The 18,639-nt window shown below is 49.0% G+C and overlaps 1 protein-coding gene across 4 annotated transcripts in view; it reads left to right on the top strand.

Annotated features, from left to right (window-relative positions):
• Positions 1-18,624, top strand: part of LOC141945425 (uncharacterized) — a 46,711-nt gene extending 28,087 nt beyond the window's left edge. Inside the window, exons 2-8 of one of the 4 annotated variants that reach the window (XM_074873573.1) lie at positions 3,639-3,758; positions 5,425-7,158; positions 12,961-13,135; positions 13,904-14,108; positions 14,531-15,153; positions 16,820-16,965; positions 17,815-18,624. In XM_074873573.1, the coding sequence (XP_074729674.1) occupies positions 5,594-7,158; positions 12,961-13,135; positions 13,904-14,108; positions 14,531-15,153; positions 16,820-16,965; positions 17,815-18,610 (3,510 nt within the window). In that variant the 5' untranslated portion in view covers positions 3,639-3,758; positions 5,425-5,593 and the 3' untranslated portion in view covers positions 18,611-18,624. Of the gene's footprint in view, positions 1-3,638; positions 3,759-5,424; positions 7,159-9,618; positions 9,748-12,960; positions 13,136-13,903; positions 14,109-14,530; positions 15,154-16,819; positions 16,966-17,814 lie in introns of those variants that run through there. The other 3 variants (XM_074873574.1, XM_074873575.1, XM_074873576.1) reach the window with 3 other exon arrangements.
• Positions 18,625-18,639: the final 15 nt, after the last annotated feature.

The raw sequence follows: 18,639 nt of genomic DNA, 5'->3' as shown, positions 1-18,639 counted from the left end.
CAAGGCACCTTTATTTTTCTTGTTAACCTTTAACTTGAAAAAATAGATGTATCTGGCATTCTTTCCCTTGAGATTGCTGGTGTTCTGCTAAGCAGCTGAAGTGATGTGCATGACACAGCAGTAGACAGATCATGTTGTGTCCATGAGGTTTTCTGTATCAGATAGCAAAAAACTCACAGCAGTATCATAGCTTGCTAAAATCCTTTGTACAGCTCTTGAAATGTGCCTTTTGCATCCCTCTAGCTGGTTAGATCTCTGAAATAAAAGGGAGACTGTACTCCAGAATAAACCAACCTCTGTTCAGTGGTGCAATTTGTGAAACCCAATGCAGAGAAATTAGAGTAAGACCTGAAGGTTAATCTCTTATTTCAAGATGGAGTAAGGTGACTCTGGTTACTCCCCTCCCCTGGAAACAGGAGTTTGGTGTGATGGCCATGACTCAGAAGTTAATTTGCTTGTTGTAAATGTGGAAAGTGGAAATTGTACCAGCCTCACGTGATCTCTCTGATCAAGGCAGGAGAGGCCAGACAATAGCAAGCTGCTCTCCACCATCTCATGAAACAAGCTTCCCTGTTTGACAAGTCTGTCAAGCAAATCTTGCTGCAGTGAACTCTGTGAAACAGCACTGGCAAACCTACTCAGCCCTGCCAGATTTGGTGGCCTCTTTTCCTGAGGCCTGGTGAAGCTCTGTGGTCCCCTGTCCTGGTGTCCCTGGAGTCCTTGGACATGACTGATCCTCTCCACAGTGCTTTTCAGCAGCAATGAACAACTTATCCTGTGCCTGCCTGCTTCATCCTCCTGACACTTTGGTGCTTTGCTGGGAAGGTCAGCCAGGCAGAACGGTTCTTATGTGTATGAGAAGGAATAATTTATCCTTCAAGCTTTGATCCTTGAGAAAGAAGTTCTTCGGGGGGATTTTGCAAGAGAGTGAAGGTTAGTGGCAAGTCTCCAAGCAGGCACTTATCAGAGTAGTGGAGAAGTTGATTAAACTGAATCACATGGTAGAGAATAAGCTGAGCACACGATGCCTTTAGTTTTATGCTCACTTAAAGCGTGAGGCTCATATCCACCAGGAGCTTTTCAGTCCCTGAGCCAGGGAACAGGCAAATGTCGCACAGACGTGCCTGTGATCGAAGAGCAGTGATGTGCCATTCCCACAGCGGCAGCCAACACTAAGCTCTTTTTTGCTATTTGTCCTGGAATAAGTCAGCATTGGCCTGGAGGATTGCTGGACTAGAATAAAGCCCTAGCTTTGGGGAAGTGTGGACAGGACTGCCGAAAGTACCCAAGTGGGTAAATGAAGGAGTGCAGCATCAACTCACAGTGCTCACATACACCAGGGAGCAACAAAGAACTGACAAGTCACTGCTTGGTTTAACTGGAATAGAACACAGGGTGCATTAGGACTGCTGTGTGCCTTCAGGAGAGGGTGAATTAGGAGCCAGAGTTGGGTCACCATGTGAGAGGTCAGCATTTACTTTTCTCCACTGCCTAGCACTTCAGTGGCATTTGCTAGTTTCCATACCTGGGATCACCTGCTGTAGTCGTAGCACTGAGGTAGTGGGAGGACAGACTCTTTCATGTTGCTGTAGTTCCCAGTGTTTCTTCGATGGTAACCATGTAAGACTGCAGCTAAATATTCTGTATGTACAGTGAGCCTGCAAGGATATGCTGAAAGATCATCTTTAGCATATCAGCCATAAGCATATTTAACTCAGATTTTTTTTTCTGTCTCCATCTCGTGCTCTCCTCCAGCAAAGCGCCTGGAACACGTGTGTTACTTAAGAGTGGGGGTGTAGACACATGGTTTATATTACAGCAGTGTCACTGACCTGACAAACACAGGCATCTGAGCTGAAATGATGTTGTTGCTGTGTGCCATGAGGAGTGAAGCACAAGAACAGGGGAAGGAGGGAGAAGGGCTCAGTGTTTCCTGGTTACAGGCCAAGTCAGAAATATCTGGTGTTTTAGAGAGTTCTCTGCTTTCTTGCTGCTCCAAGCATCCCTGGGCTGCAGGGGAAGTGGGCTGTGCCTCAGCACAGCCGGTCCCCCTTCCCAGGTCGTGACTTGGGCAGCAGTTGGCCTGGGTGCTCAGTGAAATTAAACTTAGCTACCTGAAATGCTGTGCGCAGCCCTCAGGGTAGTGACATGGGGGGACTGGGCAAGATTAGAATTGCTCAGTAGGGAAGAGGTGGTCCTTTAAAGGATGGAGTGACAGGGAAGAAAGGTGCTCCTGTCCCAGCTGGCTGTTATGAGATCTCCACAGCTGCCTTGCAGGTGTGAGGCAAAACAGAGCTCACTGATTTCTGAGGCTCCCTCTCACTCCAGCCGGGGCATTGAATCCCCTTGCACGTCCACCTGTGAGCTACATCCATGTAGATCTTTGCTCTGAGCTCTCCTGAAAGTATCAAAGGCACTTCCCATGTATGAAGTGTTTTCTTAGAGCAAAAAGTCACTTTTTAGAGAAAGAAAAGTCAGCTCTGATGGGTGACAAAGATTAAAATAAATTATTTGGAAACAAAGTTCCCCTCTTACTTCACTTAATCCAGTAATTTTTGGTGCCTGACTGTGTGTCAGCAAACTCTATACAGCCTCCTCTGGAAAGTCTCTGTCTCCTGCCGTCTCTCACAGCCGGCTCTGGCTGTTCGTCTTGTCTGGGTCCTCGGCTCTGCAAACCTGCCTCTGGCTCCCCCTCTCTGTCCCTCACTCTCTGCCTGCCCCACTCTGCCGGCAGGAGGTTTCTCCCACGTACTCCTTCCCTGAAAGCAACTTCTGCTGCCCCATGCACACCTTCTGGAGAATCCTGCCCTGGCAAAGCAGCAGCAGGTCCTGGCAGTGCTCATCAGCACTGGCACCTTCTGCACCCACTGGGGAAATGGGCCTCTGCTCTCCTGTGGGGCAAAGGGGTACCCTCTCCTGCCGGCGGGTTTGAGGCAATCCCCCATGTAACAGAGGGACGCAACCCCCCGGCATGGTCTGTGCCACGCACCTGAGCAGGCAGGGGCAGAGTGGCCAGTGGCCACCCATGCCTGGTGTCACTGCAGCTGTCCTGCAGCCCAAAGAGTGGTCAGCACTATGGGCCACAGTGAACTTCCGCCTGAAGAGAGACCATGAGGACACAAGTCAATTGTTTTTCAGTGCTGCCCCATCTGTTCACAAAGGGGGCAGCCACAGACAGATCCCACCCCATCATTTCTGTGGCTCTGCTTCCTTGCTGTTCCTAGTGACTGCTTCTCCCCCTGCCTGCGTTCTTTCTTCTCCGGCTCCCTTGCTCTCACACACATACACGCAGAGCTTGCCAAGCAAATGTGTAGCCCAGGAGCCTGCCTCACATGGGCCTTGGTTTCTCTTCAGGCCTTACCGTATGTAGCTCCCTGCCTTGGGCAAGAACCTCTTTATTCTCAGTTCTCACTACAGCAAGGGTTGTTTTCTCTTTCTACTTGGTCTGAAAGCAGAGTGCAGAAAGTACACGGTGGCTTTTAGTCCCGTGGCTGTGTCCTGATCACAGACCAACCTGACAGGCCATGGCATCTCTCATTAACAGCACTTTCTCACAGGAGCCCTTTGGCACTACCAGGAGCCCTGTTCCCTACCCAGTGACTGGCTCTCACATCATCTCATTCTCTCTTTCTTGACAGATCATGTTATAACCTATGATCACAGAAAGTCCTGATCCTCACGTTTCTCTGCTGTCACCTGTGGGCTCCTCCAGAGCCGTGAAGAAAGGGGAACACCAGCCCCACCATGAGAAGACTTGGGTGAGAAGTGCTTGTGACATCTTGGGGAACAGCCACACCTTGAGACCTAGTTTTAATTTTTATTTTTAGCAATTACAAAAGAGGGAAATGTTCTCCATTCAGTGATGATCCACAGGAGCAGCTCTGCCTTCCCTTTCTGGGATTAGATTAGAGATAGTTTCATTAATGAGGGGAAAGTATGCTAATTTGCACCACTCTAAGCAAGGGGTGAATCAAGCTACCAGCGAGTTACCAAGATTGGCTTCCAGGCAATACACTGCCTCAGACCTCAGACTTCTCAAATGGAAGATGTCTGTTGGTGCCTCACACAGTTAGATGCCTGAGGTGTCTTAGCCTTCAGGGAGTAACAAGCCTCTTCATTCCCCTCCTGGTTAAGGTATCTGTGCTGCCCGAATGGTTGGCAGCGTGTGGAGAACCCAGCTGCACTACAAAGCAAGCAAACAGTCTGGGCTGTAACTTCTGTGATTACATGATCCTATCTTTACCAAGACCTCTTCCTGGGTGTTCAACCTGTTTGGTTCTTGCCTGGCTTATTAATAGAGACCAATGCCCCGCCATCCCAGCTCTATGTTGCCCTTAGGAATCTCAGGCTAACCCCATATCCCCTGTTCAGTCTTACTCTCCTTTACATATGGCACTCACTCGTTCCCTTTGCCTCTGGTTGCCAGGGAGGGAGTGGACACGGCTGTAAGCAGGCACTGATGTCTCGTGTGACTGCTGGCAAGTCCATGAGAAATTTGGAGTCTCTCCATTCAATGTAAGGAGGCTCCTTCCACTTCCAAGGATGACTTAGATACTTAGTCTTCATCCTGCTGGCCCAAACTGACATTTTGGGATTTAATTCTCTGCATTGCTCTGAACATGTGATTTAGTCACTTAGATTCCCTGGGCCTTACAATGCTGAACACAGATCATAGGAATGACAGGAACAGCCTCAGAAACCACGTGATCTCTTTCTGGCCCTCCGCTGAGCTGTCATGGTGTGTGATCATTTGGGCCTGTTGCTAAGGGGTCAGGAGGGTGCATTTGTGAAAGTCTGTGAGGTACCTTTGTCTCTGCACTGGAAAGGCCTTGGAAATGCTTGGCTACCAGTCACTAAACCATATGCATCTTCCCTGTGAAGGGTAAATCAGAGCATTAAGGGGCTGCAGTGTGACTCTCAGGGACAAAACCACCACCAGTTAGCCTTCTTCCTCCTTGCCACTTGAGCTACCAGGAGATTACACTGTCAGGTCATCCTTTCCCACCCCCAGCCACCTCCTTAACCCACATACTCTTGTCCGCACACCATTTGAGGGAAAGAACCTCACTATCTCTTGTAAACCTCCCATCTCCTTAGTGCTGCTGTGTGAGTAAGCTGAGCCTGCAGCAAGCACTTCTGAGAATTTGTCACTAGAGTTGAGCAGTGTTACTGTGAAGGAATTGCTGAGGGTAGGTAGGATAAACTTCTCCAAATTCAGATAGGTAGTGTAAGGCCACTGTTGGCTTGGCTAGTGATGGAAAAGATTCCCTGCCCCAAGCCCCGTGGCTCATCTAGTTATGCTGCTCTGTTTCTACCCAAGCTGTTGGGGTTTGGCTTCTGCATTCCCTGGAAGCAGACCTGCTGTTGCATCCGGCGAGTCATAGCCAGGCTGCTTCAGTAACTCATCTTTCCTTCCATTCACAGGTCTTCTACGCATGGCGACTCAACCCATGTGAGAGCTCTCTTATGTGAGTGCCCAGCAGCACACTTTGCTGTCTGTGGTCTGTGGACATTGACTGGCATCTAAGCGACACCCCAGCTCCCTCCTCTCCCCCTAGACGCCACTGTCTTAGAGCCTCCATGTGCATTTGCTATGACATACATCAATGTTGATGAGAGACAGGAACACTGCCGGGTGATCTTGAGCTGCCAAAATAATCAGCTCTATGCACAACATGGCTTAAAGGATTTTTCGGTTAGCAGCATGCATCCACTAAAGAACCTAGACAGTCATATTTTTTCTGGGGACTTCCATACTCTAGACTCCTGCCACACAGGCAAGGCACCTTTGGCCAGTCCTGTGGAAAACCGGATGTATCGTAGCGTGGAAAACCTTCACTGGGCAACAGTTGCTGACTCTGGGCTGTATTCTCACTGCCGGAGCCTGGATAATGAGATCATCTTTCGCTATAGAGGCACCAGTCAGTGGACAGAAGGTTGTGTGGATGTGGCCCCAGTACAGAGCACATCGGACTCCCTGAGAAACCTTTCTCTCCATGCTAAACAGACATCTCGATCGGCACAGAATGTGCTCCTCCCTCCCTTTGCCAAAGTGCCTCAGTGGCTTTTCCCTTCTCCAGAGGAAAGAGCCCTACGCAGGGATGCCAAAAAAGAGCTGAAGGAGAAGCTGAGGCTGCACAGCAGTAAGGTGGCAGAGCCCTGTAAGCCAGTGCGTCCGCAGGCCCTGCCTGACCTGATGGCCCGGGAGTTTTTTGAATGCCAGATGTGTCGGCAGTACAAGAATGGTTGTGCTGTCAACTGCTGCAAGGTTTTGGTGGAAGACACTGCTCTCAGGCACAGCCTCACAGGGAGGCAGAGATTGTGTTTTGCACACAGGATCATCAGTCCAGAAGACATCAAGCAGGAGGCTCAGAGGAGGCTTCAGCTTCGAAGGCAGAATAGCTCCCCTAATTTGCCCCTTCAGCATGCTGGGGACAGCCATGAGATGGCCAAATCCAGAACAGCAGAAACCCTGGAACAATATAGTGGGGAAACAGATGTCAAAGCCACATTGGGACAGAGCAAGAAAGGCCGCTGCAAAGGGAGGATCTACATACCCACCTTTGAGGAATTCAAGCAAATGAGAAGTAAGGAAGCAAATTCATCTGTCAGCAGCAGTGGGCCAACAGAGTGTTTGAATAAGGGTCTGCCTGCAAACCAGACCCTGGAGGAGAACAATAAGAATGTCTGCCCAGAAGCTCTGGGGACCAAAGCTGTGAATGAAGCCACTGTCACAGCAGAGGAGGATGACGATGTGTTCCATGAAAGCCACACCTCTGATGGCTTTTCCCAATATCCAGCCACATGGGATGGTTTCAGAATGAGCAGCCCTGAGGTGAAGGACAGAACCTTCCAGATCTCCAGCCCGGATAGTTCACTGATTCCCATTTGCTCTAGCCCTATCCCACGATCACCTTTACAGGCAGTAGCAATACACAGAGCTGGGCAGGAGATCTTCAGTGATGAGCAGCAGAAAGGAGAGACAAGACAGTTAAATGATGTCCTCCACCTTGCAGGGCAGTCACTGACTTCTGAAGCCCAGTCCTCTTGCTGTTCATCGCTGCTGTTAGAAGCCACAGACTTATCCAGCTATGGAGCTAAGCTACAAAAAATGAAGGATGAATTCATAGGTTCAGCCCTGGAACTTATTAAGAAAAGGTAACATGCTCTTTGGGGTCACCTGAAAGCAGTTCCCTTGTTAACGATCTGATATCTGTCCTGATATGTACATTTAACTCCCATAGCATAAATATCCTGTTGGCAGAGCCTTTCATCTTAGGGTCTCTGATAACCACATGGACGTGTCTGTAAACTGTTGAGCTTAAACTCCATCTTTGCGTGGGATTAAACATCAAAAAGCATTTTCATCTAGACTTTGCATTTTTGTATACCTTAATCCTGTCAGGACAGCAGCCATTAGTAGTCCTGACACCCAATTTCCCACCCATTTTATTTCTGTAATAAATTGTTGAAATATCTTTTTTTTTTTTTTTAACATCTGCTAAAAGTAGAGGACAGCTGAGCAATGCAAAGTACTAATATGATTTTCTTTGAAAAGAGTCTGTCCTGCCACTGCAGGACATGAATTTAGGTAGTATGACATGCAGCAACAAGTGCTTTCACTTGCTGCCTGTATGTAGTGAACTGGCAAACAAATAAGAGCAAGATGGCTGCTGCGTGTCTTTAACCACCCTCTGGAGACCAGCACAGGCAGCGAGTGAAAGTACTTGCAAATACTGTCCTTCTGCCAACTCAGCGTAAGCAGTGAGAGAAAATACTTGCGTAAAGCCTCCCTCCTTCTTCTCCAACCAGGGTTTTCCCCTTCTCTGGGTCAGATGTTCATAAGGACTGCTTTATCCTGGTTTTGGGCACTTTGGTCCATTACCTCCCTCCTGGCAAAGAAATGGGGATCCCTTTCTATGCAGGCAGGTGGCCCAACAGGGATCAGCAAAGCTCTGGAAGCTAGGAATTTGGGGCAGTTACTGCTGTCTTATCACTAGATAAGGCTGATGGGAAAAGGAGGAGTAAGTGTTGGTAGAATGGTTTGTTTCCATATGCTTGGTTTTCAGGACTGGTTTTGCCAAGAATTGCATTTGACTTGGTTCCTGGCTGCTTCCCACGTCCACAGATGCAGTGTGTGAAATGCCAGGGCACCTTATATACTGGCTTGGTATTTCTGGAATGCTAGAGCTCTGAGACTGGACTCAGGTTTTAGAGGAGACACTGGTGACTTCTGCACAGGAGTGAGAGTCATCTGAAAGAACTGTGGAGCTGAAGCTCCCATGCAAACAGACCCAGAGTGACAAGCAGAAGTACTTCTGCAATGTTATAATCCCGAAGGAAGTAGGTGGTGTCAGAGCCCTAAATGCTTCCTTCAGGTGTCCAGCCCAGCCTTTGTGCTTTTCTAGAGTATGAAAACCTGATGAAGAAACAGATGAGAAAGTTATGGTATGCAACCATTTTCATTGAGTAGGCTATTTTTATCATTGATGCGAGGTGAAATACACAGAATGGCACACACCATGAGTGAGAGCACTAAGAACACTTGTCTCCAGGCAGATCAAAGGTTTGACTAGTATCTGGAGCCCAGGGTGCATGCATAGCAAAGTACACAGGAAACAAGCAGTGCATATGATCTTTCTTCCCACTACTCTCCCAGCCTCCAAACGCTCTGCCCAGGGCCTTCATGGTTTCATTGTGGTTTCTGTGCTTATAATATCCACAGTGGTTTTTGTTTCTGTGAATGTGTTCAGTCTCCCTAGTTGAATTTGTTAAAATGTATGAGGTGATTTTATTAACACCAAAACGATAATTGATCTAAACATGAAAATGACAGTGGTTCCAGTATTAGAGAGGTTGTTTCATGTGAAGGAACCACCCTGGCCTGTTTATTTACCTTAGTAATAACAATTAATGATAAAGGCTGTCATTTCTTCAGGCTAGCAGGAGGAAAACAAATCTGTTGGCAGTGCCAAAGTACTGGTTAGTGGGAAACTCCAGTTTTATCTGGAAATTTCTCAATTTTCCATCATTTTCACTCAAGATGTGAAGTACCTGAATACTCATTTATAACTCAAGCTGATTCTCACTGCAGAGGTGGGAGACTTTTTGGCTGGATGTTTTGGGTCCTAAATTATGATTGCTGACATCCAGACCACATTTTTTCTAAGTCTCAAATTAAATGAGCTGAAAACTGGGGATTTGGTTGCATTTCCACAGATACTGAGCTCAGCAAGCCTTTGATGGATATGTTGTGATGGAGCATCACAGAATAAGGTAGCTGAAATTGTCTTCTCTTAGAGTTTCTGTGTAAGTGTTGCCGTTTTACAAAGCAGTTTTGACTGGTAAGTTAATTGCCTCCCTAGTTAATTCATAGTTAATTACTCAATACTCATTTAGATGGTTTAATATTTCATCAGTGAAGATTTGATTTTCCACTTCATAATTATGGTGGCTTTAGATCCCTCATGGGTCACTGGATACCTTTCTCTTAGGTTGTAGTCCTGGTGGGGAAGGGTGTTGAGATCTGGGTGGAAATCCTTACACATTTCAATATATAGTCTACATTCTGATCTAGTTTAAATGGTGAATTGTTCAGGATAAGGACGTGCAAGGACCTGGGATTCCTGTCTATGAAATGGGGGACAAGGTGACAACAAAAACCTGCAGAAGAAAGCAAAGGACATGACTAAGAAGGAAGGCTGCCAGAAAAGAGTGATGGGATGCATTTGGGATGAAACTGGCATGGTGGGTACAGTAACAGCTTCCCATAGAAGAGGATTCCCAGTCTGGAAGGCAGGTGCCAGGAGGGAAGGAGTGGTCAAAAATGTTTCCATTAGTCAGAAAGAGTCAGGAACATAAGAGTCAGGAACTGAGAACTGCTGCCCTGGACAATGATACAACCATGAAGAGGCCCAAAGAGACCGTGCAGGAAAGCAGGTGTGTTTCTAGTTTTACGCCACACACCCAGTGCCTCTGCTTCCATGAGATTCAGAAATGATGTCCCAGAGGTTTAAAAGGACATTCAGACAAAACCTGTCCTCCCTGTGCTGGCCCAAGCACATCATCTGTCTTGGAGAGAACAGGGAAAACTGACACAAACCCCAGGCATAAAGCTCCTATCCCAGTAAGTGATTTGATCCCTCAGAAGGAAACATGCCAGAGTCCCCCCTTCTGCAGCTCTGTGTGAGCAGAGAGGGGTCTACTTGAGCAGGCATTGGTGTGGACCTGTTGGCAGCCCAGATCTTTGCTGGGGGAGGGGACTGGAGGGAGGAGCAATACCCCGTTTTCTTGGTAATGTCCCTTCTTCCTCCTAAGCCAGGGACAAAGGTTAAAGAAGCAGCCCTAAGATGTGGTTCTACAAAACTGCCTGTATCCTCCCTGTGGTGCGATGCTCTGGGGAGCAGCACTTGCCCCACCACTGCATGGCCAGTACATCATGCAGGAGGGATCTAATCGCAACTAGAAGTAGAGCAGTTAAACCAGGGATGAAGAAATCTCCTTTCACACAAAGTGGGCTTTGCATCATTGCCTTTCTTACCTCTAGCTGACCAACCATGGGGTGGGTTGAATATTCTCAGTCTCCAGTCACACTTCCTTAGCTCAGGTCTCTTGGTAGTACTGGCTCTTATTCCCACTGCAGGTCACATCTGAAGATTTTTTAAAAATATCCCTATTAGGTTATGGGAACCACAATAAGCAGTGGCATCTTGTCTACAGACCTTGTCAGCAGAGATCTGCTGTCAGCTTCTCTTAGAGGAGCAGTAACACTCTGGAGTACTTCCCATGTTTAAGTGGATGATCTTGAAACACTGTAAGAATGACAGATGAAAGCTCAGCTTCTCACTGAGAGTATGGTCTGTGTGGTGGAAGGGTGGAATCAAGAAGAGAAGATAATATTCCATTTCTGAGCTCTGCTGCTGACCTTGGACACATCCCATTGCCTCTCTGTGCCCCACCATGGTCCCTTCTTTCTGCATGTTTCAACCAGAAACTGAGCAGGAGCAGCTTTTGAAAATGCTGGTTTTCCAGCAGTGGCAGATCCTCTTCCAAGAGCTTTCTTGCTCCTTAACCTCTGCCTTCCCTCCCACAGGTGTGTCCAGCTGAACTGTTGATACTTTACCCAACTCAGTGAAACATTGATTAAACGATCTGGCTGGGAATACATGAGGGAGGATATTTTTTTAAACCCAAATCATTTCAAGACTGATTTTAGATTGTGGCCACACAGACAGTTACACTGGACTGGCTGAAGGAGTGGTACCCCGAATGTGGCTGGGGACGGGAGGGAGGAAGGAGACAGGAACCTCTTAAGCCGACCAGGCCAAGACCGTACCATGGTGGGATCACAGCCTTGCTGTGTGCCTGCGCTGCTCTTACTGCAAGCCTGTAAGGGGACTGATGTGGTCCGTGCTACAGACTGCTCTGTGACAGCACTGGTCTTGGTATTCGCTTTCTACAGGCTGGGGAGAAGAGGCCTGGAGGGGTGAAGTGGTGCTTCCAAATCCACATGGCAGGGAGTTAGCACAGCAAAATGTAAAAGCCAGGAGCCTGTTGTTAGCGCTATGCCATTGCTGTGCAGCCACGGCTAAACTCTTTTTAAGTTGGTAAATCCTCTGGTAGTGTCAGCTGGGACCTGGAACCATAAATGGAGGAAGATGAAAAAGCATCAGCTGCAAAGTTGCAAACCAACTTTTCTGGCCTGACAACAGAGCCAGTTTGTGTTCTGGGAGATTTGTTCCCTCTTCAGTGATTTCAGTATTGGCTGATGGTTTGTTATCTGAGCCAACTGTCATTCATTGTAAGTAAAACGCCCATCTGTTTCATGTGTTTGCTTGTAGCTGACAGTGTTGAAATTGCACATTAGCAGTATGACCTACCAGCACAAGTTCACAAGTGAAGCCTTTAAGAAGAAGCAGATTTTTGTCATAGGAGAGTTTTCTTAAGCATAAAATACATTCATAAACTGAAATATGTTCCAGACACTGGCTTCCTGTATGTACAAGCATCCATATCCAGTCCTCACAACCTTTCTTTTTAAAGGAATCCAAGCCCATAAAAATAAGTAAACCCAAAATGAAAAAATTAATATTCTTCCCAGCAGGCTTCATTATGCATGAAAATAAGGTGTCTTAGAGAGTCTGTTTAAAATATATATATATATATATTACAAGTAGTATCGCAAACTACAGCCTATCAACTACTCTGTCAAGTCAGTGGTTTTGCACCAGACTCTGCCTGTCTGGAGAGGTGGTGGTGTCTACAGAGAAGGGAATGTGGGGCTGGAACAGGCTGCCTCTATCAGCCAGGCCAGGCCCTTGTTAGCACCAGATAGCCATGAATAAGAGCATCCCAGAATTGCAAAGTGAGAACAGTCTCTGCCAGTCTTTTCAGGACTCTTAAGTGCACCAGGAGGCCTGATCCTGGGTTCACTGAAAGCAGAGGGAATCTTTCCAGTGTTTTCAATGGGCTTGGGATCATATGAGATGAAAAACAGAGGGAAAGTTCCTTTAATCCTCTAATCTTGTCAAAGTATTATGGTTTTTAGCAGGTGATTTTCTTCCAGATAAGCAATATGGTTTCTGTGTTGACAACATCTCTTTAAATAGCAGCAAATATGGATATGGCCTACTTACAAAGAGGTTTTTCTGGTCCCTATGGGAGAACCTCATGTTTTATGGACACAAAAATGTCCTGTGAACGCCCGAGACCTGATATCCCAGACTGATGCTGGCATGAGTGCAATTACCCAATTTGCACTGCTATAAGTGAGCTGCATTTAGAGCCCCTGAAACACACGTACAGCCATCCATGCCGACCAGTCTAGACCACTGCCTGCACTTTCCCTGAACTGTTGCGGCTGGTTGTTCGAACCTGGGCTTGCTCCTCAGTCTCATTTGTGTCGGGAATAGCAGGTGAACTGCATACGTGATGTTCATCTGTCTGCTTCTTCTCCTGCAGCTGCAATGCTGAGACTGCTGCCAAACCCCCCTCCAAGGGACAGTGTGATCTGAGGGAAGCTGATCTCCCGCCTCCAGAGGACAGCCAGCAGCCCACAGCGATGTCCATGGCAACAGAGACCTGGGAGGACAAGCCAAGCAATGAGACATCCAGTGACACTCCACCTGCAGGGAATGTAAGGGAGAGAAATTCCCCTCTCATCTTGAGCATGTGTTTAGGATTTTTTTTTCTCAGAAGCTCTGAAGAATCCCTTTGTTGTAGGAACTAGGCAGACTGGGAGACTGGGATCTGAAATCACACCAACTCCTATGAGCAATTAAACTCTGTTAGAAGCATTTCTAGTGCCTTTTTTATTACAGTTAATGAAACGGGAGTCAGTGTTGTGCCCCTGCCTATCTGCTCCTGCATTTCTTGTAGGGAGTTCAGCAATAAGTTATTGCTTTATGGCTTTCACTGTGCCGTGAGCCCCTCATTGCTGGGCTGCCCAGATCAGACAGACTCTCTCCTAGTCCCCACTTGGTCAAACCGCTGATGTAGGTAAGACATAGAGGCTGGAGTTTCTGACCCTCCAGCACTGAAATGTTCACAGAACAAAGGCAAGCTAGCTCAGATCCCTGGAGAACAGGCTTAGCCTCCTGTTTAGGCCCTTAGCCAGGACTATGCTGTTGACTTCTTCATGGTTATTTGACAGCCATGATCCAGCCACCATGAAGCCACTGTACTCCGAGATAAACAATAACAGAGGGAGGGGAGTTCTTGCTGTTAGGACTGAGCAAGACAGAGGGACCTGGGGGGACGGATTTCCTAATGATCAGAGTTGCATTTACAATTCCACCACTGATGAGTTGCCTTTTCCCTCCTTTGGCAACTGAAGTCCAGTGGCTGCAAACCAGGCACTACTTTGACCACCTCCTTGCTCCAAACCCACTTGCTTTTCTTGCAGACCCCCAGTCCTGGCTGCCGCCGATCCAGCTCTGACATCGTCCATGAGAGCATGGATGGTGCCAAGGCCCAGCGGGAGTGCCGGCTGCGGCCGCATTTCAGTGACCCTATGCCGACAGACTCAGTGAAGAGGAAGCAGCTGGAGCTGAAGATTGCAGCTGCAGCACGGCAACACGCACAGAAGCGCCGGCAGGAGCGAGACTATGGTACTCACATTTGGCACACTCAGAGGGGGTTGATGGGCCAGATGCTGAGCCCTGCTATGCTGGTGTAAATATGGAGTAGCTCTGCTGTGGGAGAGGGAAGCATTCTGGGTTTAACCCAGGTGTGCAAGAAATCAGGATCTACTCTGCTGTGTCTCTGTCCCTGCCTGGCAGATGGCAGGGAAAGAGAGCGCCCAGATGAGTTCACAGGTGTGGGCAGTACAGGTATGACAGGCCCCAGGCTTCATCTGGAAACCCCTGCCCTTCCCAGCAGCAAAACAGGAGGGGAGGAGGGCTAACAGCCCTGCTTTCACCAGATCTGCCCCCCTGCAGACTTCCTACCACCCATGGCTGTGCCAGCTTGAGCTCCCCAGGCGACCTCTGTGCAGCTGGCAGTGCCTGTAATGATTTGTGTCTGTTCTCAGGTCCAGTGGTAGCAAAAGCCAACCTTGGCCATGGTGGCAGCTTCGATGAGACCCACCGTGCCCCACGTGGCTCCCTCCGCTCCAGACATCACTGGAGCAATGTCAGCAGCCTGAGCACGGACAGCGGGATTGTTGGTGTGAACGATGTCCGGGATGACCTGGATCCCAGCGAGGCCACACGGACCAAGTCAGCAGATGTGGAGAGGGCAGATAGTGGCATTGGCCAGATGCCAGCCAGAAAGTGGAGGAACAGGGCATCCGAAACGCTGAGCTCCCTGCAGGCCTGGGAAGCCCATCGTCCCTGCACCGACTGTGGAGAAAGGGACCTCCCCGTAGAGACGGACATGCAGAACTGCAATCAGAGGCGGGCTGACCTCTGTGAGAAGTGCCGCAAGCGCAGGACAGAGCGCAAGGAGTCTGTGCTGGAGTTTGTCAACACGGAGGCCAGCTATGGAGAGGACCTGCGCATCATCAAAGAGGAGTTCTACCTCCCCATGCAGGCAGCTGGGCTGCTGAGCCAGGAGCAGCTGCTAGGCATCTTCAGCAACATCCAGGAGCTCATCGACCTCAACGAGAACTTCCTGGAGATACTCCAGGAAGAGATTGATCAGGCCTTTGACCAGGTATGATGCTGTGTGCTCTAAAGGGGCCAGGCTGGGCAGACAGGCATAGGTTTTGTATTAGTGAGGCAGTGTAGGTGAGGCAGAGGATCAGGAGGTAGGACTCCTGGGTTCTGGTCATCTGCCTAGTCCCTTGCTCCCCCAGCTATCGTAAACCAGTGATTTCAGTAGGCCTGTGCCAGATCACAGCTGCTGGCCTCACTCTGCTGTGGTGATGCCGCTGATACTAGCGGGCCATCAGCAGTCTAGCTCATTTATCCCCTTACCAGGACCTAACTGTCCCATTACCAAAGTTAGCTTTAAGCCAGTTGTCTTGGACACTGATAAGAGTGTGACCGTGGGGGCACAGAGCTCAGCTTGGTCTGGCTCACAGGCCATCTTTCTGCAACCCTGAGCTGGCTTGCTTCAGGCTGGCTTGGGTGTATTTGCCTTGCGTTGCAGTTTGCCTCTAGGCTGGCTGTGGGGCCAGGCAGCACAGGCTGCTCCCTGCTCTGGCAACAACTGGCCCTTACAGCTCTGTGTACCAGTTGCTTCTATTGATGCACCCTGCCTTGCACAAGGAACTTTCCTGCCCCTACAGCGTGGTGGTCAAAGGGCAGAGAAACAGAAATAAGACTCTAGAGCAGCAGACAATTACTGCAAAGGAAATACAAACAGCTCCACACCCTCCTTTCTTCAAGAAAGCAAAACCCACTTGTTGCTGTATCAGTTTCACTGGGATGTTTTGTTCTCTAGGAAACACATCCCTCCTCTCCCTCTCTGAAACCCTGCATGTCAGACTGAGTGACACATGTCTCAAAAACTGGCAACTTTGACAACCACTCTCATGCACCTGGCACAATGAAGACAGATGTGCCCTGTGGATGTGATGTCCCTGTGAATAATTTACTGAGACAATGGCCTCTACAAACAGCCATGGTTTTCCCTATCTCCTCCATGTTGTCTTTGCAGACAGAGCTCAGTACTGCACCAAAAAGCCACCAGCAGCCCGAGAACTGCTCCCTCTCTTGCTGCTGAAATCAGTAGTGATTGCAGACCGTGTCAGCGTATGCACTTGACAAAGCTGAGTGCGTTGTGTGGCACCAGATTCTTACTATTCCCTTATTTTATTATGCATCCAGGAATCAGAGAACAATTTACCATTAAATTTATTTTTCATTTAGGCATCATAGCCAGTAAGAGTGCAACTGAAGGAGACTGCTTCTGAGCCAGGCTAGTTGCTGGGAACAAGTGCAGAAGTTGTTAAGTGCCATGTCTGCTACCTGAGTTAGATGCCTCTCCTGCCCATTTGCTCCTAAATGCTCTGTTAATTTATGCACTTCTGCACTGGCCTTGGGGCAGACCTGCCAGCAAGAAGGGCCCCAGTACACTTTCCTGACTGGCAGGCTCACTCTGGCCTTTGAGCCCCTGTTCTGGTGAGCTGGCTGAGCCCCCAGAAGCAGAGAAGATGGCTCTTCATGTGTATGCAAGCAGTTAGACCAGCTTTCCTTCCCCTCCCCACACACTGCTTCCCGCTGGTCCTGCGGGGATTGCATTTCCACTGGGAAGGGTGAGCCCAGTTCCCCCTTTGACCCAGCGTTCACCAGATCCCGCAGTAGGCTTGTGCTGATAGGACTGAGCGCAGGCTCCGTGCTTGTGCCTCTGCTGAGGCTGTATTGCATGGTTGCAGGGTGACGATGACCTGATGACCGTGTGCATCGGCGAAATATTTCTAGAGTTCGTCAACATGCTGCCAGCCTTTCAGACCTACTGTCTTCAGCAGTCCTCCTCCGTGAATATGCTCAACGCACTGGAGAAGGAGAAAGAGTTGCTCAGGTGAGAAAAAAGCTGAGTGTATTCTTCCAGGCTTTGGGGACAGGAAGGCACCAGGCTGAGGGTGGAGCCTTTGTCAGCTCAACTAGATCAAAGTTTTGATGCTAATGTTCTTCAGTGATGAGCTGCTCTCTCTTGGGGTGAGGAGAGTAATTTATTCTCCAAAAGATACTCAGTCCTTGACATCTCCACTGAGGCAGGCAGTTGGTCCCCAGCTGTATAGTGTATTTTGTGGTAGCAGTGTGTGCCCACTGACTGCTGCACTGAACTGCCACCAAATGACGCTCAGCTGAGAACAGCTCTCGGTCCCTGCGCCAGAGCATGGTTTGGATTTCCAGTGGGGAGAGCCACCGTGTGAAGCTTGCAGGACTTGAATGTGTTTCCCGTTCCTACCCCTGGCCTATTGGGCAACGTCAGGCGAGTCACTTCTTTTTCCACTGCAACAGCTTAAAATGATGACAGTACCAAATTCTTATTTAGAGTGCTTTGTAATCTAATGATGAAAGGAGCTACAAATTAATGTAATCTGATATAAGCTGATGTATCTGCCTCAGGCCTACGTCAGTGTGTACCAAAGATCACACCCTCGTTGTTTTACAACGCTTTAATAGAAGACTGCTAGGATGTTACGAGCTAGTGGCCCAGGCACCTCATCACTGTGCTGCAGCTGAGCACAGCTGCAGAAGTTGTTGTTAGTTTTTGAGAAGACAGAATTCACAAGGCTCTTAAAACCAGAGTGGGGGCTGCAGTGCCCAGCAGCTGTCAGCACCACACTGTTCATTTGCATTTAGGATTGCAGCATCTGCTGACAGTACAGCCACTGTTTTATTCTCTTTTCTTAAATCCCTGCAGAATATTCCTCAATGTCTCTCAGAACGACAACACAGCATTGCGGCGGATGAACTTGAGGTCCTTCCTGATGGCCCCTTTGCAAAGAGTCACCAAGTACCCATTGCTGCTCAGCAGAATCATCAAGGCCACCACCGAGTACCACCCAGACCATGGCAGCCTGCGGGAGGCCAAGAGCCGCATCGAGTCGCACCTGGAGCACATCAACATGAAAACCAAGCAGGAGGGGAACACGTGGACCCTCCGATCCTTTCGCCAGGACAGCAAGAAGAAGAGGGAAGTCATCAATATTGAGATGAGAGAAACTGCCCTCAAAACTGTAGGCTGGCTGCGGGAGGAGACACGATTTGTGATGGAGGGGTCTCTGCAGCTGGCCCAGCCCCCTGACGGCCAGTGGGTGAAGAAAGGCAGCAAGACCCTGAAGTTCCAGAACATGCAGGTCCTCCTCCTGGTGAACATGAAGCGCGTGTCTGAGTCCAGCCTGGAGTCAGCCGAGCCAGGGCCCGTGAAGGACGCCGTGCTGGTACTCATCAGGGACAAAAATAATGGGAAGTTCCATTTGCTCAGGGAGCCCTTGAGGCTGAGTAATTGCATCGTCTCCACTGATCCCGACTGCGACGACACTTTTGAACTCATTGAGATCAGGCGGGAGGCATTTGTGTTCCGGGACAGCGACCGGGCACGGACTCACCACTGGTTCAGGCAGATCAGGCGGTACTCGAGGGAGCTGGGCTCCTGGAAGAAGCGGCGGAACGCGCTGCCCAATATCATGATCAGCACCCCTCACACCAGGCCCTGAGTCCTGCACGGGCGGCCCGCAGGGAGACT

Source organism: Strix uralensis, chromosome 6, assembly GCF_047716275.1.
Source record: "Strix uralensis isolate ZFMK-TIS-50842 chromosome 6, bStrUra1, whole genome shotgun sequence".
NCBI classification, from domain to species: domain Eukaryota; kingdom Metazoa; phylum Chordata; class Aves; order Strigiformes; family Strigidae; genus Strix; species Strix uralensis.
Note: the sequence above shows the minus strand (reverse complement) of the source record. Positions and strands in the feature narration are given on the sequence as shown.